The sequence below is a fragment of the Salvelinus sp. IW2-2015 genome, unplaced genomic scaffold (assembly GCF_002910315.2).
Source record: "Salvelinus sp. IW2-2015 unplaced genomic scaffold, ASM291031v2 Un_scaffold16363, whole genome shotgun sequence".
Taxonomy (NCBI): Eukaryota; Metazoa; Chordata; class Actinopteri; order Salmoniformes; family Salmonidae; genus Salvelinus; species Salvelinus sp. IW2-2015.
The window spans coordinates 67,963-89,608 of record NW_019957552.1 but is presented as its reverse complement, the minus strand read 5'-3'; the positions used below and the strand labels follow the sequence as shown (position 1 = coordinate 89,608).

Sequence of the window (21,646 nt, the reverse complement as noted above, 5' to 3'; positions counted from 1 at the left end):
GTTTCCCACATGGGGACTAATGGACATGTTAATAGCTGGATCTTCACCGATCTTTAATACTTTTGCAGGAATATGAAAATATGTCGTAGCTCAAGTTCTGTGAGGTGGAAGAGATTCCTTTGTCCTGAAAGTTTACCCTCTCTCTTAATACTGTTTGGCCATTGAGAAGATTCTCAGGAATTTACGGACGTCTCTGTGTGATCACACATGGGTTGAAGGAGGAAAGGGAGAGGCAGGGAAGAGGGGGATGGGGTTTGCAATACCCAAGCAGGCAACGTCATGACAGTATCAACATGTGAACATTTTACACCAGCAATGTGGATGATAAGCCTCATGTTTCTGGTCTATGAAATAATTACTTGGGATGGTGTCACCAAGATGTACCAACAGACGGGCTTTGATGATAACCACTGCTTTTTTGTTGTAATGGAGCCATGTTCATTCTATAGATTTGATCGAATGTGAGGATATCCTGAACTGATGGAAATTCTGACATGGACAAGTGAAATCAATACGTGTGGTTAGATTTATAAAAAACAAACATGATTGAATTATGGATCAGTTACTGTTCCCATGTTTTATCCCATGTATCCCATCCATGTTTTATCCACCATGTTATCCCATGTATCCATCCCATGTTTATCCCATGATTATCCCATCCCATGTTTATCCCATGTATCCCATTCCCATGTTTATTCCCATCCATGTATATTTACCATTCCCATGTTATCCCATGTACCCATTTCCATGTTTATCCATAGTATCCCATGTTTATCCCATAGTATCATCCATGTATCCCAGTATTCCCATCCCATGTTCTATCCCATGTATCCCATCCCATGTTTATCCCTTCACAGTTTATCTCCATATCATTTTTCTTCTTAGCATGTAGCCCAGCCCAGTATGTTGCATTTTTATGATAGAATTTCTTTCTGAACTATAGAAAACAATTCATTTAGATGGGTGCTGTGAATACTTTATTCATCTTCATAGGGAAAGTGATTTGCCTTAAGCTGTCATACAGCAGGATAAATGCATTAAGTACCTACAGCTAGGGTGGGCGTTATTCAGATGTTCATACCTTCATATCATGCCTGGGCCATCGTTGGTTACACCTATTACCGGTGGTGCATACAAGGGGTGCTATTTTTTTTTTAAACAAAAAGAAGGCCCAGAAAATGTAATTTAACAAATACTAAGGAATATCCCGTAGCGGATGCTAGGTAAATGCTAAGGAATTCCCATAGCGGTATGCTAGGTAAATGCTAAGAATTCCCATAGCGGATGCTAATAAATGCTAAGGAATTCCCATAGCGGATGCTAGTAAATGCTAAGGAATTCCCATAGCGGAATGCTAGGTAAATGCTAAGGAATTCCCATAGCGGATGCTAGATAAATGCTAAGGAATTCCCATAGCGGATGCTAGGTAAATGCTAAGGAATTCCCATAGCGGATGCTAGGTAAATGCTAAGGAATCCCATAGCGGATGCTAGGTAAATGCTAAGGAATTCCCATAGCGGATGCTAGATAAATGCTAAGGAATTCCCATAGCGGATGCTAGGTAAATGCTAAGGAGTGCGTGCAAACTAATTGCAAGGACAGACAACCCAGCTCATGAAGTGATGCATATTTTTCAAAGGGTTACTCAGTTTGCTGCACACACAACAATATTACACAGCAGGGATCTTAATCCAGGAAGGGAATGTCTCTTCTGTTACCAACATTCAAGAAGCTTGATGTTGCAAGCTAGTCACTTGGCTAGCAAATTAGCAAACCAAATACACAGCTGGAGAGAATGTATTTGGCACATCTTAGTTAGTTACTTAATAGTTCTAAGATGTATAGCTGGCAAACATGAGTAGTGAATTTCTAACTTGATCACCTCTCTAAATTGCGCTGCAGTGGAATCGCTCACCTCATGAAGCTTCTGTTTGCTGGTTGTGCTTCTTTGTAAACAAACACATGACTGGCTCAGTCAGCTGTTTTGGTGAACTACCGGTAAGCTTCATAATGGAAAAATGATCTAACTGCTGAAATAAAGAATGCAATATGCCTTATCTGTAAGCTAGTGAACTAGTCCCCTCTGGGCGCAGATATAGGGCACCCTCGGCAGGAAAACATCTAGACAATCATTTGTGCCAGGTGTGTAATCCCTCCTAAATAGCTTGGGCTAATGTTCCTATCGGCCCAGTAAGGCCAGCAGGCTAGTCTTCTTTTTTTATTGGTATGTAATTGTTATGAAAGTTGTATTGTCAATTTGTTTATTTAAACAGCACTTTAAACGTGTACTGCAACAAAATTTCCCCATGGGGACAATAAAGTCAGTAAGTTGACTGCAGGTATTTATTGGAAAAAAGTAGAAATATCCACATTTTAAAAATGTAAAAAAATATATTCTACAGTATTGAAATCATACTGTGGGTATTTCACGATACCCCGGTATACAAGGCATACCGCCCCACCCTACCTATAGCTATAAGATTATAATCCTTGTGGTATGGTCTTCATATGTTTTAACCTGAGTCTGAATGAATTCATATGCTTTTGGACATTTTGGTAAGTGTACGTGTATATTCATGACAACAATATAAACATCCTTGTCCTGTTTGTCTTGCAGTCAATGTCTGGAGCTGACTACAGAAAATGCCAGGGACCTGCAGTCCACCTCTACGCTGGAGGAGTTTATGACCAAGCTCTGTCTGCACCACCAGAGGCAGATTGTCGACGCTCTGGGCTTCCTACACACAGAGGTCTGTATAGGCATCACTCTCATTGTGCATTTTCAATTCGGTAACATTTTATAGAAAGTTATTTTCCCTGAAAAGTAAATCGCAAATCACACACAACAGAGGATACATACATATGTAAACAAGAAGATACCGTACATCACAGCAGAGGAGGTAAAAGAGACTGAGGTACTGTCGAGTGATTGTTTTGTCCAGAGCCATGTATATAGAGAGTTGGGCCAACTTTTTCAATACTGTTCTAGTCATTCAGTTACATAGTATTATTGAAATATTCCCCATGTTAGCGCCTCATTAACATTACATGGCGGCCATAGACTGTTGTAGTCATAACCTCTAGTAATTTAATAGGATCTCTATGACATAAACCCTCAAAGTTCCAGAATGGTACAATAGTGGGAGCCATTTTGGTCATGGAGAAGTCCAAACCAGTCTAATTTGAATGAATAGCAATAGAGGCTTAGGTGATGCATTTCCTGCTTTTACTTATACAGGAAATTAAAGGCTTTTAATATTTCAGAAATTGTCACCCGAAAATATTGTTCTATAATTGTGAATACAGTTTATACAGGTTTTATAACAATTATGTACCAATATTTAGTTTGTCTAAATAGCCTCTAAAACTGCCAAATGGCAGTGATTTAAAAAAAAAAAATCCCCCCAAGTTTTCTGAACATTTTTATTTCATTTTGTGTTATCGCTGGATACATCTATAAAAACACTGGCAAATCTGCTCCAAGGGATTTTAATTTTGGAAATCTGTTCCAAAGTATGCCCACGCATCGTAGAGAGATATTTGATTGTATACAAATGCAAGCAAGGTTTGAAATTATTATGTTTTAGTCAAATATTATACATGTTTGGGCTTCTTGCGGGCAATTTGCAGTCTGCAAATGATTTGTAATTATGGTCCGATCCCTTGACCATCCACTCAAGAAAAAATCGTCCCACGGCTGAATCTAGTTGATGATCCCTGCACTAAAATATATGTAAACAGACAATAAATGTCTAGACGTTTGTTTTCTTGGAATGCTGTGTCTCATTGTAAGATACAATATCAGTACTTGTCGGCTGTACAACTTGTCTAAGTCCTGTCATCAACTGATTTCAGACAGTGTCTGGTTGTGGATTGACTGCGTTGTTTGTATGGAATGTTGGCATATTGGCTGTTAATTTGAAAACATTTGGAATCATTCCACTACAACTGTCTGGCTAGCTAGCAAAGGTAATGTGCAAATAATATTTTACACCATCTTATCACAGCACTGGCTGACCAGCTTCCATACCAAAATGGATGCCCTTTTATACTGTCATAAGGTTCATGTTCATTCTAGTATTCTAATTCCTAATTCTATGGTTGTTGTGTAATGTAAATTCAACAATTCCATAAACCTCAATGGCAAAACTCTATACAGGGCTCTGGTTTTGTCTATGTAATAACTAAACTGAGGTGTTGAATAACCCCATGGTGGTTCTTGTTCTAGGTCAAGGCTATATCCTCCTCCAGCACTTCGCTAGCTTCTGCCTCCAAACCCTCTTGCTCAGTGGAGCACGGAGCCCTCCAGGGTCCTAGCGCTGCACCTTGCCTTCAGTCCCCAGAGAGGGGGAGGACTGGTCAGAAACTTCCCCTGGCTTCCACTCCAAAAGGATCGACGGAGGGGCAAGAAAGTTTGGTAACCCCAGAGCAGACTGCTGTGTTCCGGAATGTGTCTGGGGCCACTGGACCGGCCTTGGATCTCCGTCAACCTGGCCCAGGGGACTCTAAGGCTTTGGCAACACTGTTCAGAAGCGCAGATGACAGTGTGAGTAAACGTCTTAGTGACCATGCTCCGCTAAAGATCAAAATCATGAAGTCCAGCAGCCTGGCTGATGGTAAGAAGCTATCCTGTGTGCTCACCACCTCTCTTCCTGCTGGTGCCGGTACTTTGGAAGAAATGCAGGGCATTTCTGACTCCTCAACCAGAGCAGATACTTACAGTTCTGGACAAGGCTCCTCTGTGAAAAGGCACGATCATGCTGATCGCTCAACAAGACAAAGAGGCTCCATTGAACATACCAAAGACACGCTGGTCAAACAAAGTCCACCTGAAAAGACCCCCAACAACATACCCCCAGTTTCCCCCGGGACAGCAAGGAAGACCATAAAGGGGTCTTCCTACCATCGGCCTAGGGACACATCCTCAGTGTGTCGGTTTGTAACCGACCCTGATCTCGGCCACTGCGACATCGTCTACATCGACAAACCAATCACAGAGTGTTTCCGGGATCGGCAGCACCGTCTGCTCCCTCGACGCAACGCCAGGAAAAGCACCCGAGGTCACATGTATGTGGAGGAAATGTGGGAGCTGAAGACTGTCCGTACATTAGCCAAGACGTCTGCCCGCAATGATAGTGGCAACTGTCCCGCTCCAATGCCAGAGCTCATCACTCTGGTCACCCCTAAAAAGGTGCTTGGCAAGCCTGAGGGAGTACCTCTTGTGGATATGCCTTTTGTTGGAGGTTTTGTGGAGACGGTCAGTCAGAAAACTCCTTCTGAGCTTCCAGCTGAAAGTGAGGTGGCTGGGGATGTGGAGGCTGCAGCAGCATCAGCCAGTGGGATGGCACTGAACGTTGAGATTAGTCAGACAGACCAGAGTCAGTGCAAAGAGCAGACTGCCCCTCCACCTCCTTCACAGAGTCCCCCAGTGGATAACGAGCAGAGTACAGGGACAAACTCGGAGCAGCCAAGGCAGAGCGTAGCACCAGAGAATAATCTAGCTCAGACTGTGGTCGAGACGGCAGATCAGGATGTAAACAGTATACACAATTACATAGTTTTAAGTGAAAACCCAGAGCAGGTGGTGATGGGGAAAGATGTAAACTTATCACAGGATAAGACATCAGAAGAAGCTGAGCTTGTCCAGGATATGCTGCAGAGTGTGCCAAAGGGCCAGAAAGTTGTCTCTGAAACCCAACAGGAATCTGCATCACTGACCCCTTCCCTGGAGAGCAATGAAGACAAAGAGGTAGTGAGTGCAGGTGCAGGTGCAGTTGACAAAGAGCAGGCAATGCCTCTGGAACCGCAAATTTCAGTTGACCAGAAACCGTCTGAGGTCTCTGGAGGAGAAGCAAAAGCTGGCATGGAGGTTCCCGTGCAGAGTGAAAGGATAGAGGTGCAGGAAACGGGCGAGGTTGAACCAGACTTGGCTCCAGGCGATGGCGACAATGTGCCTGAAGAGAAAAAGACACATGTTGATTCGTCCTCTAAAAAGGTCAGTAAGGCAGTTGAGAAAGAATTGCCTCTCAGGCATTCTGAAAAACAGGGTATTCCAGCACGGGTGATTCCTTCAAGGGTGAAGGAAGCTGCAGTGATTGATACAGAGAGTATGATTATATGTGGATATGTGAATGGTAGACCTATTGGACATTCTGACAGATGTTTGCGTGAACGACCAGCCAGAACTACCCCAGAGTCTACTCCTACTAAGACTAAACGCCCCACTAAGGCGTCTCTGAAACAGACTGAGAACCCTTCTGAGAACGCGTCTGAGATTCCACAATTGTCACCTGAGACTGCTCTCACCCCGATCCCTGCTGGGGAAAGCGTCAAAAGCCCTTCGTCGAAGCGCCTCAGCAAGGCCTCCCTGAAACAATGTGAGAAATATTCTGAGAACATGCCAGAGGTTCCTCAAGTCTCACTCCCTTCAGCCGAAGTGATCAAAAGCCCTGTGTCCATACGGCCCAAAAGAACCCCTAAAGCTAAAATCAATCAGAACCTGCCTGACACACAGACCCCTGCTGAAGCAAGCCAGAACATGTCTGACACAAGGACCCCTATTGCCCCTATAACAGCAAGCCAGAGCATTCCTGACACTCCTCAAGTCCCAGACACACCAGTCAACTCCTCCAGGAGCCCTGAGTCCAGACAACCCCTCAGATCTGCCAGACTGCAACAGGCAGCAGCTGTTGCCTCCCCTCTCGTCCCTGTCGCCTCCCCTCTCGTCCCTGTCGCCTCCCCTCTCGTCCCTGTCGCCTCCCCTCTCGTCCCTGTCGCCTCCCCTCTCGTCCCTGACGCATCCCCTCTCGTCCCTGACGCCCCCCCTTTCGTCCCTGACGCCTCCCCTTCTGTTGAAGGGGCTGTTACTTTCATTGTTGCCCCAGAACCGTCTACCTCCCTCCCACTCCCCTCCACTGAGCTCAACCCTCCCCTCCCCATTGCCTCTCCTCTTCTTCCTATCGTCTCCCATCTCTTCCCTTCATCTCATCAGAACAGTGCAGTCACCCAGAGCTCTGCAGAGCTGAAAGTTCAAAAAGCTCAGCCAGCTCCAAATGCAAAACCTAGCGAGACAGAGAAAACAGCAGAGGAAACTAGGGGGCAAACTAGACCAAAGCTCAGATCGTCAATGATGGTAGCAAAGGAAGTTGAAATTGTTGAGAATCAGCAAGTTAGCAGTGAGGATTCTGCTCTCACAGAGGGTACAAGCATTAAAAAGAGTGAGGCCCACACACAAAGTAGTCCACTAAGAAGTAAAAGAACTCTCAAAAAGGAAGGAGAATCAAGCAAATTGACTTTGCTGAAAAATTCAGAGGAACCTACTTTGCTGAAGAAGGCAGCGGCACCAACTTCAATGGATAACAAAACTTCATCTGAAGATTCCAGTAGGTCTTCCGTCAGCAGTGCTTCAGACAAACCTGGGCGAATGCCATTGAGGAGTGAGAGTAGTAAAACTGACGTGACCAGCCAGTCCATTACCCCGGCAACCCCACCGACCCCAGTGGAGAACAGGAAGTCAGCTTTGAGAGTCCAGAGGTCGCCCACACCCTCGACCAGTGCTCCAATCACAGCTGAGAAATGGAGTGAAGTGGCATCTCCCATTAGGCTGAAATCCCCAGTGAGACTTCCATCACCAATCAGGTTCAAACCAGAGAGAATCATCAAGTCTCCATTGAGGGAATCACCTTTGCTGGTCAGTTCCCCTCTGCCCTCCAGCTCAGTCACTCCTTTCCTCCTGCCCAAGCTGGAGCTTCCAGTACAGACTCGACACAAGTTCCTGGAGTTACTGGATGTAGAGGAAAACCAACAGAAAATCTCCTCTCTGAACACCATGTTCGATAAGATGCAAAGAGGCTGGGTCCAGATGGACAAAGAGGGACATCCAACGCCAAGACACAAAAATAAGGCAGACAGACAGGCAGCGATATGGAAGAGTAAGCGCAGGGTCCGCAAGCCCAAGTCTTCGGATCATCAGAGGTACTCGCTAGTTCAAATGCTTTTCAAGAACGATTTGGACCTAGCCAGCATTTGCCAGTGGTACATGGAGTCAACAGAAACCCAGTCCCTGGTCATCGTAAAGAAGGTGAACACACGTCTTCCCTCTGAGACCCAGCTGCTCTTCCCCGGTATGTCCCAAAGGCCATCTCAAGGGGTCTTCCCTAGCCTTCAAGCTGAGCGCTTGAAGAAACACTTGAAGAAGTTTGCCATGGCTTCCCCTGTGAAGAGCAACCCTAAGAGTCAGAAGCTGATTGCTAAAGCCCTGGAGCAGGAGGTCAGTACAAGTATGCCCAAAGGGAAGGAAAAGAGAGAGCTGACTACAGCCACTCGGATCTCCACCAAAGCCTACGTTTCCTCTGCAGAGGCACAGGCACAACCAGCCGACGGCCAGAAGGCCTCAGCGAAGGCCAAGAACCCAGCCAGCGCCCGGATCCTGAGGAAGTACTCCAATATAAGGGAGAAGATGCAAGGTCAACAGAGCTCCAAGAATCCGAAAGGGGCCCCAAGAAAAGAGCTTGAAGCTTCCAAAGTCAAACCCTCTAAACCCCCAAAGAAAAAATTGGCAAAACCGTCAAAATTGAAACCGGCCCAGAGGCAGAAATTATCCGTTTCTGGTGCTAAAAGTGTAAAGGAGACAAGTGTAGTAAAAACAGAGCGAGCACAGCCATCTCCTAGCAGAAAGTCTCCAGTTAAAGCTGCTGTCCTGGAGAGATCAGTCAAGACTAGCAGCAGCAGTAGAACCTTACGGGATCTCAGTAGGAAAGAGAGTGCATCACCACAGAGGTCTCCCCAAAGAGTGATGACTCCAAAAGCACAGAAAAACACCCCTGCTCCTGCCACCGTCCCCAAGACTGACTTTAACAAGCAGCAGGTTGGAGCAGAGAAGGCAGGGGTGGATAAGACTATGGCAACAAAAGCAGGTCAAACAAAAGGTCAAACAAAGAGACCCTCTCAAAGTAGAGTCTTTGAGACTAAAGTCACTGAAAGTAAAGGTACTGAGAGCAATGGCGCTGAAAGTGCTGCAGAGACTCCTCAACAGAACATGGACGTCAAAACACCAGGTTCTCCTGATCAGGTTCTCACTAGGTCACAGAGGAAGATGGAGGCCGATCCACCCCCCTCCGTCCCTCAGAGTGCAAGCCCTAAGCCTGGCACTAAGAAAGCAAATGAACCTGCTCAGAGTGGAACTCCTAAGAGTGCCACAAAGAGAGCTCTGGAGCCTACACATACTGTTAGTACAAGCCCTAAGCCTGCCATAAAGAGAGCCAGTGAACCTGCTCAGAGTGGAACTCCTAAAGGTGCCACAAAGAGAAGCCAGGAGAGCCCACAGACTCCAGCCAAGCGCACCAGGACATCCCTACAGAAATGAAGCTTGTGTGCAGACATGGACTGTAACAGCCAATCTGACGACATTTAGTTGTTTTGTTTTATCTGGAATATAATAGAAAGGACTGGTAGTATCTATTTTTGTGTGTTCTTCCCAAGCGGTGTTGGTAAATTATCGTTTGTAAGGAGATCGACATGCTGAAGAAAGAGGAAAAATACTGGTTTTGTCTTGTTTAGTGTTGTCTACCTGGCCTGGAGATGTATCTTATTATAATGGTAAATCTGCATTGTAAACATGTAAGCCATTTTATTTTGGGGTTTGATGCAGAGTTGATAAGTTATTCAGACTACAGCATGCCAGGTCCTCCACCTTTGTTTGTCCAAGTTTTTTATATTCCATAGTGTCTATTCCACGGTTTGAAAAATAGTGAGGTTTAATGGCATGAAACCATCGGCACCATGTTGCTACGAAATAAATAATGATGTTCTCTGACTGCAGCACAGCTCAGGTTTCACTGAACATTCTCTTGGAACTATAGCCTATATTCATCAATGTCTCCCGCCCATCTCGCAATCAAGGAGTTTGTGACTTTGTGATCATCAAGGAGTTTGTGACTTTGTGATCAGGTGCCTTATTTATCAGATGTAGAGTAATGCGTTGACAACAGGTGAAGCCTCAGTTCTCTGGCCATTGCACATACACATGTACGGTAGGAAGAGTGAGAAAGGGAGCTTTCTAGATATGGATTTGGTGCAGGTCAGCGCACGTTGTCATGTTGGGGTCCGTCACATGTTAAACTCTTCTCCAGTTATCTTGTAGATCTGGTCATTTGTTCAAGGCCTGCACCAGATTTGTGGATTTGTGCGTCTTAATGCACAACTTCCCTCCATGTGTTCAGCCCTCCATGTTCCCGACTCTCCTCCGTCTTCCTGCTATAAAAACCACCCCGCTTCCCATCATGGGTTGTTATTCCGACGAGTTCTCTTTTAATGTCTTTTTGTTTTTAGATTCTGGGGATATTTATTTTCAGAGATGTAGCTTTATAACTGATGTTATGGTAGCTTTGTTTAACTTTCAAATACTGTCTGAGTTAACAAAGGAGGGGGTTTTTCCGTTGCAATGCGTGTGAGATATTTACACCTGCTTTGTTATGTTGTAACTCGGATCCAGTCCTTATCTTATTTGTTTCCCGTTAAAGTTGAATGTTCTGGTGTGGTCATCACCTGCTTATTGCATGCTGTAGCTGCCGGTAGCATTTACATCTAGCACAATTCTTGTTGAGCCTTTTCACCTTGTTTTTTTTCTGAATTAGCATTTGTTTCCGAAACTTCTTTAACTAAGACTATGCATGCACGTTACCGTGACCCTCTGTGTGCTGAACTGTATGGGCATTAACAACTGAAGATATGAACCCTTGGAAGACGTGTCATTGGTCAGCTATTTTGGAAGCGGGTTTGCTGTTTGAGAGCAGATACCAGGAATGACGCGACATGGAGCCACACGTTGTATCTAATGTTGGCTGGATATGTTTTTCCTGTGCTTTATGGTAGTGTTTGCCTTTTATTTGGACTATATTGCCGTATACTGACCCCTGGTGGCCATATGAGAACTGTTGAAGAAAATGCTTCTACTTTTCATATCTTTGTATGATCAGTAATGAATACACTGAACAAGAATATAAACGCAACATGCAACCATTTCACAGATTTTACTGAGTTACATTTCATATAAGGACATTTAAATAAATACATTGAAACAAATTTGTGCACAAAATTTGAGATATGCTTTTAGTGCGTATGGAAAAATCCTGGGATCTTTTATTTCAGTTCATGAAACATGGGACCAACACTTTACATATTGCGCTCATATTTTTGTTCAGTATATACTACCGGTAAAAAGCTTTAGAACACCTACTCATTCAAGGGTTTTTCTTTATTTGTACTATTTTCTACATTGTAAAATAATAGTGAAGACATCAAAACTATGAAATAACACACATGGAATCATGTAGTAACCAAAAAAGTGTTAAACAAATCAAAATATATTTTCTATTTCAGATTCTTCAAATAGCCACCCTTTGCACACTCTTGGCATTCTCTCAACCAGCGTCACCTGGAATGTTTTTCCAACAGTCTTGAAGGAGTTCCCACATATACTGAGCACTTGTTGGCTGCTTTTCTTTCACTCTGCTGTCCGACTCATCCCAAACCATCTCAATTTGGTTGAGGTCGGGGGATTGTGGAGTCCAGGTCATCTGATGCAGCACGCCATCACTCTCCTTCTTGGTAAAATAGGCCTTACACAGCCTGGAGGTGTGTTGGGTCATTGTCCTGTTGAAAAATAAATGATAGTCCCACAAAGCCCAAGCCAGATGGGATGGTGTATCGCTGCAGAATGCTGTGGTAGCCATGCTGGTTAAGTGTGCCTTGGTCTGTGATTTATTTAGAACTCGTGTCACCGGCAAAGCACCATCTCACCACCTCCTCCATGATTCATGGTGGGAAATACACATGCTGAGATCATCCGTTCACTCACAAAGATACAGCGGTTGGAACCAAAAATCTCCAAAGGACAAATTTCCACCGGTCTAATTTCCATTGCTCGTGTTTCTTGGCCCAAGCAAGTCTTCTTCTTATTGGTGTCCTTTAGTAGTGGTTTCTTTGCAGCAATTTGACAATGGCTGAGAGAATGCCAAGAGTGTGCAAAGGATGGCTATTTGAAGAATCTCAAATATAAAATATATTTTGATTTGTTTCACACTTTTTTGGTTACTACATGATTCCATATGTGTTATTTCATAGTTTTGATGTCTTCACTATTATTTTACAATGTAGAAAATAGTACAAATAAAGAAAAACCCTTGAATGAGTAGGTGTTCTAAAACTTTTGACTGATAGTGTTTATCCCACTGTTATAGAAATGGCTTGTCTGCCATGTATTATTTTTAGTTCTCAGATTATGTTGATATTTTGTTTCAGGAAGATGTTCTCTTGGTGCGACACTTCTGTACTTCAGCAATAGCTTGACCTCCATTTGTCTACGTCAATAGAAAGAAGACACATTTTAGCACAGTGTTATTTTTATCATGGTTATTTCACGTATTCATCATTTGTAAATGCAAAAAGGTATAATTCATGTTTTATATTGTTATTTAAGAAATCCCTATAGGTAAATACATACAGTAGACCTAAATTAAGCAACCCACCAAATATCAAACTTGAACATGTTTTATTCTTCTTTACTGTGGATATTTATAGTTTTTGATTTTGTATATTGGAAAATAAATAACTGATTTATGTGTTAATCCCAATAATGTCTTAAGGTGATGGCGCTGTATTTTTGCTGGACTAGATAAAAAGGTGTTTGAGTTGTACATTTGGTTTCATGCTTCGTTTGTCCATGCATCCATCTCCAGTGGTTCGCTTTCACTAATCTACTGTCAGTCATTTTGAGGTATAACTAAAACAACTGTATTCCTCACTTTGATCTTCTAAAATATCATTCTCATATGTTCATACCGTCATGGAATTACAAGTAAAATTGCACTCTACTCATCCTCACTGTGCCTTCAGAAAGTACTCACACCCCTTGACTTTTTCCCACATTGTTTCAAGTTGAATTAAAAATGGATTACAATTAGATTTTGTGTCATTGGCCTACACATAATATCTTATAATGTCAGTGGAATTGTTTTTAGAGTTATTAATTTGTATTAATTAGAAATGAAAATCTTAAACGTCTCAAGTCAAGTATTCAAGCCCTTTGTTATGGCAAGCCTAAATAAGTTCAGGAGTAACAATGTGCTTTGTTATGGCAAGCCTAAATAAGTTCAGGAGTACAAAACTGTGTGCAATAGTGTAACACCTGAGTATTTTTTAAGGACTACCTAATCTCTGTACCCCACACATACAATTAATTATCTGTTAGGTCCCTCAGTCGAGCACTGCATTTCAACCACAAAGACCAGGGAGGTTTTCCAATGCCTCGCAAAGGGCACCTATTGGTAGACGGGTATTTTTTTAATGCAGATGTTGAATATCTCTTTGATGGTGACGTTATCAATTACACTTTGGACGGTGTATTAATACACCCACCCACTACAAAGTTACAGGCGTCCTTCCTAACTCAGTTGCGGAGAGGATGGATTAACAACATTGCAGTGACTCCACAATACCAACCTAAATGACAGAGTGAAACGGAAGCCTGTACAGAATAAAAATATTCAGAATCATGCATCCTGATTGCAATAAGACACTAAAGTAAAACTGCAACATGTGGTAGATAAATTAACTTAATGTCCACATCACTGAGTACCACTCTTCATATTTTCAAGCATGGTGGTGGCTGCATCATGTTATGGATATGCTCGTCATCGGCAAGGTCTAGGGAGTTTTTTCAGTATAAAAATAAACAGAATAGAGATAAGCCTTCTCCTGGAGGAGAAGCTGGTTGTCTGATTTCCAACAGACACTGGGAGACATTCACCGTTCAGCAGGACGATAACCTAAAAAGTCCCAAATCTACACGTTGATTACCGACGACATTTAATCTTCCTAAATGGCCTAGTTAACAGTTTTGAGGTAAAACTGTACTTGAACATGGCTGTCTAGCAATGATCAACAACCAACTTCACAGAGCTTGAATAATTGAAATAATGATGTGCAAATATTGTACAATCCAGCTTTGCAAAGCTCTTAGACTTACCTAGAAAGACTCACCGCTGTAATCACTGCCAAAGGTGATTCTAACATGTATTGACTCGGGGCGTGAATACTTATGTAAATGAGATACTGTAAATTTGCAAAAGTTTCTAAAAACATTCGGAAAGTATTCAGACCCCTTGACTTTTTCAACATTTTGTTACAGCTTGAATTGAAACTGGATACCTCAATCTACACACAATACCCCATAATGACAAAGCAAAAACAGGTCTTTTAGAAAATTTTGCTAATTTATAAAAAAAATTATTAAAAAAAATAAATATCATATTTACTTAAGTATTCAGACCCTTTACTTAGTACTTTGTTGAAGCACCTTTGGCAGCTAATACAACCTTGAGTCTTCTTGGGTTAGACGCTACAAGCTTAGCACACCTGTATTTGGCGAGTTTCTCCCATTCTTCTCTGCAGATCCTCTCTAGCTCTGTCAGTTTGGATGGGGAGCATTGTTGCACAGCTATTTTAAGGTCTCTAGAGATGTTTGATCGGGTTCAAGTCCGGGCTCTGGCTGGGCCACTCAAGACATTCAGAGACTTGTCCCGAAGCCACTCCTGCATTGTCTTGGCTGTGTGCTTAGGGTCATTGTCCTGTTGGAAGGTGAACCTTCACCCCAGTCTGAGGACCTGAACGCTCTGGAGCAGGTTTTCATCAAGGATCTCTGTACTTTGCTCCGTTCATCTTTGACTCGATCCTGACTAGCCTCCCAGTCCCTGCCCCTGAAAAACTCCCCACAGCATGATGCTGCCACCACCGTGCTTCACCATAGGGATGGTGCCAGGTTTCCTCCAGATGTGACGCTTGGCGTTCAGGCCAAGGAGTTCAATCTTGGTTTCATCATATCAGAGAATCTGGTTTCTCATGGTCTGAGAGTCTTTAGGTGCCTTTTGGCAGACTCCAAGCGGGCTGTCATGTGCCTTTTGCAGAGGTGTAGTTTCCGTCTGGCCAGTCTACCATAAAGGCCTGATTGGTGGAGTGCTGCAGAAGTGTTTGTCCTTCTGGAATGTTCTCCCATCTCTACAGAGGAACTCTGGAGCTTTGTCTGAGTGACCATCAGGTTCTTGATCACCTCCCTGACTAAGGCCCTTCTCCTCCGATTACTCAGTTTGGCCGGGCGGCCAGCTTTAGGAAGTGTCTTGGTGGTTCCAAACTTCTTCCATTTAAGAATGATGGATGCCACTGTGTTCTTGTGGATCTTCAGTGCTGCAGAAAATGTTTTGTACCCTTCCCTAGATCTGTGCTTCGAAACAATCCTGTCTTGGAGCTCTATAGACAATTCTTTCATGGCTTGATTTTTGCTCTGCCAACTGTGGGAACTTTATATAGACAGGTGTGTGTGCCTTTCCAAATCATATCCAATCAGTTGAATTTACCACGAGGACTCAAATCAAGTTGATGTCAAGGGATCTGAATACTTCCCGAAAGGCACTGTACAGTGGGGCAAAAAAGTATTTAGTCAGCCACCAATTGTGCAAGTTCTCCCACTTAAAAAGATGAGAGAGGCCTGTCATTTTCATCATAGGTACACTTCAACTATGACAGACAAAATGAGAAAAAAAAATCCAGAAAATCACATTGTAGGATTTTTAATGAATTTATTTGCAAATTATGGTGGAAAATAAGTATTTGGTCACCTACAAACAAGCAAGATTTCTGGCTCTCACAGACCTGTAACTTCTTCTTTAAGAGGCTCCTCTGTCCTCCACTCGTTACCTGTGTTAACGGCACCTGTTTGAACTTGTTATCAGTATAAAAGACACCTGTCCACAACCTCAAACAGTCACACTCCAAACTCCACTATGGCCAAGACCAAAGAGCTGTCAAAGGACACCAGAAACAAAATTGTAGACCTGCACCAGGCTGGGAAGACTGAATCTGCAATAGGTAAGCAGCTTGGTTTGAAGAAATCAACTTTGGGAGCAATTATTAGGAAATGGAAGACATACAAGACCACTGATAATCTCCCTCGATCTGGGGCTCCAYGCAAGATCTCACCCCGTGGGGTCAAAATGATCACAAGAACGGTGAGCAAAAATCCCAGAACCACACAGGGGGACCTAGTGAATGACCTGCAGAGAGCTGGGACCAAAGTAACAAAGCCTACCATCAGTAACACACTACGCCGCCAGGGACTCAAATCCTGCAGTGCCAGACGTGTCCCCCTGCTTAAGCCAGTACATCTCCAGGCCTGTCTGAAGTTTGCTAGAGAGCATTTGGATGATCCAGAAGAAGATTGGGAGAATGAAACATGGTCAGATGAAACCAAAATAGAACTTTTTGGTAAAAACTCAACTCGTTGTGTTTGGAGGACAAAGAATGCTGAGTTGCATCCAAAGAACACCATACCTACTGTGAAGCATGGGGGTGGAAACATCATGCTTTGGGGCTGTTTTTCTGCAAAGGGACCAGGACGACTGGTCCGTGTAAAGGAAAGAATGAATGGGGCCATGTATCGTGAGATTTTGAGTGAAAACCTCCTTCCATCAGCAAGGGCATTGAAGATGAAACGTGGCTGGGTCTTTCAGCATGACAATGATCCCCAACGAAGGAGTGGCTTCGTAAGAAGCATTTCAAGGTCCTGGAGTGGCCTAGCCAGTCTCCAGATCTCAACCCCATAGAAAATCTTTGGAGGGAGTTGAAAGTCCGTGTTGCCCAGCAACAGCCCCAAAACATCACTGCTCTAGAGGAGATCTGCATGGAGGAATGGGCCAAAATACCAGCAACAGTGTGTGAAAACCTTGTGAAGACTTACAGAAAACGTTTGGCCTCTGTCATTGCCAACAAAGGGTATATAACAAAGTATTGAGAAACTTTTGTTATTGACCAAATACTTATTTTCCACCATAATTTGCAAATAAATTCATTAAAAATCGTACAATGTGATTTTCTGGATTTTCTTTTCTCATTTTGTCTGTCATAGTTGAAGTGTACCTATGATGAAAATTACATGCCTCTCTCATATTTTTAAGTGGGAGAACTTGCACAATTGGTGGCTGACTAAATACTTTTTTGCCCCACTGTACATGCTTTAAAATAAAAAACATTTAAACATATTCCAAGTCAGGTCACTCAAACTGATTTTGAACTCTGTTGACCCCCCCCTCCCCCCTCAACCTTATCACACACACAAGCTCCATTCAAACCAATGAAGGGACATGTTAGAGTCCATGTTAAAAGTACACACAAAGTTTAATGAATGAAAAGTGGAGGAGTAAACATTTTGTCAGTGGCAATAGATAAGATAGATACTACATATATTCAGCATCACTGGGCCTTCCAGTTAAATCCCACCATCACACCTGCGACGGAACACAACTAAAGCAACCGAAGTACCACATCTGTAGGAAATAGTTTTTGTGATTATATTTGTTGTTGTTGCACACGTTCAATACAACAGAGACTGTCTTTCACAATGAAATGATACTGAGTCCAGTTCTCTGTCCATGTATGGTGGTTGAGTCTTTAAGGGTTTCACACTAGACCAAAAGGATCGGGCTGAATTGCAACCATCCATATCCATACTTGTGAAAGTCCTTTTTCTGAGAACTGTGATGAACTGATGTTGAAACCTAGGAGGGATAGAGCTAAACGTTTAGCTAAAGGATGAGATGACACTTCATCAATATCAGATAATGTGGAGACCTTAGGAAAACCTCAGGGTTATACAAGACTAAGGGCTCTATTCAATCAGATCCGCTTAGCTGACATCCGAAGAACGGTTGTTTTGGTGGTGTCGGAGGTGGACTTGCGTTAGAGCTGTCAAATCCACAAGCAGCTCCTGGCGTGTTACCTTGGCGTAGAGTACCACAGTATGAGTCTTAATACCCATAAATCCTAGTGGTCAAACAAGGAAGTAGTTCCAATCGTTTTCCCACCATTCATTTTCCCCATAGGGTAGTTTAGAAATACTTCAGATAAGGGCTGTGTTTTGTGTTAACTTCCCTGTACATCTCTGTAGGACATGGTGACTTTTATCAATATATTCAAATGTATTCCCCCCCCCCAAAAATGAATTGCTAATTAGCTGCTAATGTGGCTATCATAAGGATCTAAAAATGCCATGATGATCTGGATGAGACTGCCAAGTCGAGGCGAAGGTAAGAATCTCTGGATTTACTGTCTAATGTTAGCTACATTTAGTAATTAATGAATGGGCTACATTCTTTAAAATTAGAATTCTGTGAAATGTCTTGTGCAAGTTTTAAATTGACACAATGCCTGTTAGTAAAGGTGTCAGCCAGAGATTACGTGCAGGAGTTTGCAGGGATTTGTAGTCTTGCATGATGTCTACTTTGATGCTAATTAGCAATTTGATCTTGAGATTAAATAGAGACTAATATATTAATAAAAGGCACCTTGTACTTGAGAGATGAACATGGTCATCAAAACGTCACGCCATGGTACTGTATGCCTACACGAAACACAGCCCTTATTTTAAGTGCTTTGAAATTTCCCTATGCGAAAAACGATTGGAACCATTTCCCTGTTTGACCGCTAGGTTTTATGGGTATTATGACACCTCCACTGTAGGGCTCTATTGTCTGCACAGAGTCGCATTAAGAGAAAGCCCATGCAGCCTTGTTTGAACATTGGAATGTGATATGTAATCTACACCTCAATTAGGCTGAGAGAAATTCTAACTTAGTTGAATGATTTTCAATTATTTCTATAAAGCCTACTCTTTCTCGTTCTGAACTTCTAACATGAGAGGGACGGGTGTGGCTTCATGACAATGATCAGGAGCAGCTGCTCGCCGATTTTGAGAGCTCCAACGTAGTTACACCTCCAATTCTGTTAGAACATCAGCTATGCGGGTTTCGGCTATCGCCGGTGAGTACTTGATCTGATTGAATCTAGACCAGGGTTAACATGGTGGCAAACATGGAGTCTACTGCAACAGGATGCTCTGGGTAGAAGTTGCTCTTAAGCACAGATCTAGGATCAGCCTTAAAATCCCAAAGTTTGACCGTAACCCCCCCAAATCTCAGTCAGTGTATAGGTTCAACTTCATCCTACTCCACAGTCCTGTAGGTCTCCATCCTACTCCACAGTCCTGTAGGTCTCCATCCTACTCCACAGTCCTGTAGGTCTCCATCCTACTCCACAGTCCTATAGTCTCCATCCTACTCACATTCCTGTAGGTCTCCATCATACCCACAGTCCTAGTAGGTCTCCATCCTACTCCATTCCATACGTGTTCTCCACCAACTCCCACAGTCCTGAAGTCTAGTCCTCATCCTACTGCCACAGTCCACTACGGTCTCCTATCCTACTCCACAGTCCTTAGTCTCCATCCTACATCCACAAGTCCTTAGGTCTCCATCCTACCCACCAGTCCTGTAGTCTCCATCCTACTCCACAGTCCTGTAGGTCTCCATCCTCTATCCACAGTCCTGTGAGTCTCCACTTACCCCATTCCGTAAGCTCTCACTATCCACAGTCCTGTAGGTCTCCATGGCTAGCCTCGCACAGTCCTCGTAGGTCTCATCATTACTCCCATCTGTAGTCCCTCTCAACATGGCTGAGTCTCTCATCTTACTCCACAGTATCCTTAGGTCTCACACCTCTCCATAGTCCCTGTGTCTCCATCATATCTACACTAGTCCTGTAGTCTCCATTCACTCTCCAACATTGCCTGGGGTCTCACCTACTCACATGCTTAGGTCTCATCCTACTCCACAGTCCTGCTTGTGTCTCCATCCATGTCTACCACAGTCTGTTAGGCTCTCACATCCTACTCCACATCATTCGTGTGCTCATCTGCAATCCCTCTCAGGAGTGTTCCTCCACCTATCACAGATCCGTAAGGTTCTCTCACTCTCCACAGTACCAGGTCTCCATCACATATCCACAGTCCTGTAGTTCTCCATCCTGCTAACATCCTAGGTTCCTTCCATCAGTCTAGTCGTTCCATCTCCTGGATACTCCTAATCATCCACAGTCCTGTGGTCTCCACTTACAGTTGTAGGTTCCAACCACTCCTGTATGTCTCCATCCTATCCACAGTCCTGTAGGTCTCCATCCTACTCCACAGGTCCTGTAGGTCTCCATCCTACTCCACAGTCCTGTAGGTCTCCATCTACTTCCACAGTCCTGTAGGTCTCCACTTACTCTACTAGTCCTGTAGGTCTCCATCTTACTTCCACAGTCTTATAGGTCTTTCATCCTACTCCCACAGTCCTGTAGGTTCTCCATATTACTCCAACAGTCCTGTAAGTCTCCATCTACTTTCACAGTCCTGTATTCTCCCACTTTTAAAACGACTGTTAGGTGTTCTTTATACCTTCTATATGAACTAAACAGGCATGATGCTGATCATCACCCATGTCAGGAGTGAGCTCAGTTCATATTATCTATTACATGCAGTGACTGCTTCTACTCTGCGATGGCACCTTCTCTTTCACTCTCTTAGAAGTTCGTTCTATTAGCCTTCATAGTAGAGAGATTTAACGTACAGGTAAAATGGACAAAACAACTCATTGGTGATCCAATCAGATATGTACAGAAAGACTGCAGGTCTACAGTTGCTGTCACACATGCCCCCACACAGTACAATGGTAAATGCAGGTCTACAGTTTGCTGTCATTCAAGCCATGCCCCCATCACAGTACAATGTAAGATGGCAGTCTACAGTTTGCTGTCATTCAAGCCATGCCCCCACCCAGTACAAGTGGTAAGATGCAGGTCTACAGTTTGCTGTCATTCAAGCATGCCCCCACCACAGTACAATGGTAAGGATGGCAAGTCTACAGTTTGCTGTCATTCAAGCCTCCACCCATCACAGTACAATGGTAAGATGCAGGTCTACAGTTTGCTGTCATTCAACCCATGCCCCCACCACAGTACAATGGTAAGATGGCAGCCATCAATAGGCTTAATGCAGGTCAAATGTAGACTCATCTTGTGCACATCCACAATAAAAGCTTCCTACAGCAGATAAGTTCAGTCAACTGTACTGTTTCACTTGAATCTTATAATTTACTTCTATCTACGACAAAATGTCCCCAATATAAAATGACAGAAATTCACGAACATTCAACAAAATAACACCGACGATCAAAACCCTTTCACTATATTTCAGAGTATGGTAAATACAGGAAACATCTATTTCAGAGCAGGAGGGGCATCTCTTCATTGCATTTGAACTTCCACCACTCGGTCCAACAGAAAATGAGGAATGTGTCTGAGCCAGCGGGCAACAAGCACTGTCTTAAATGGCTATTAAGTGATGTCACAAATACCTTACAGCTTTTCTTTTTTGTGACACTAGTTTTTATTGTAACTTTGTATTCCTTTTTATCCAATAATTTTTTGAAAATCTGCCAAAAATTATTATGCCTTTTATACTCTACAGAAAAAATCTTAAGATAAAAAATAAAACAAAACAGCAGACAGACTTTTAATGAATTAGATGTCATATTCACATGGAAGACAACATAACAATATTAAACATGTTTTTACTAAATACGCCTCCTAATAAGAACAGGCCAGCCATTCGCTACCTTTTTTGGACAATCACAAACATAGCTTGTTAGAGCAATGAAATATACAAAGAAAACAACTATTGGAACAACTAAACGCATCCTGCCCATATCTCCTCTCGTGGTGG

The 21,646-nt window shown here is 43.2% G+C and overlaps 1 protein-coding gene and 1 long non-coding RNA gene across 3 annotated transcripts in view; both read left to right on the top strand.

Annotated features, from left to right (window-relative positions):
* Window positions 1-12,963, top strand: part of LOC112080525 (nascent polypeptide-associated complex subunit alpha, muscle-specific form) — a 78,815-nt gene extending 65,852 nt beyond the window's left edge. For both annotated transcript variants that reach the window (XM_024146311.2, XM_024146312.2), the window contains exons 7-8: window positions 2,618-2,750; window positions 4,229-12,963. In XM_024146311.2, the coding sequence (XP_024002079.1) occupies window positions 2,618-2,750; window positions 4,229-9,364 (5,269 nt within the window). In that variant the 3' untranslated portion in view covers window positions 9,365-12,963. The remainder of the gene's footprint in view (window positions 1-2,617; window positions 2,751-4,228) is intronic.
* Window positions 12,964-19,067: 6,104 nt separating this feature from the next.
* The window catches only part of LOC139027439 (uncharacterized), a 7,663-nt gene continuing 5,084 nt past the window's right edge, over window positions 19,068-21,646 (top strand). The window contains exons 1-2 of the long non-coding RNA XR_011479518.1: window positions 19,068-19,143; window positions 20,072-20,136. This is a non-coding gene — a long non-coding RNA (uncharacterized lncRNA). The remainder of the gene's footprint in view (window positions 19,144-20,071; window positions 20,137-21,646) is intronic.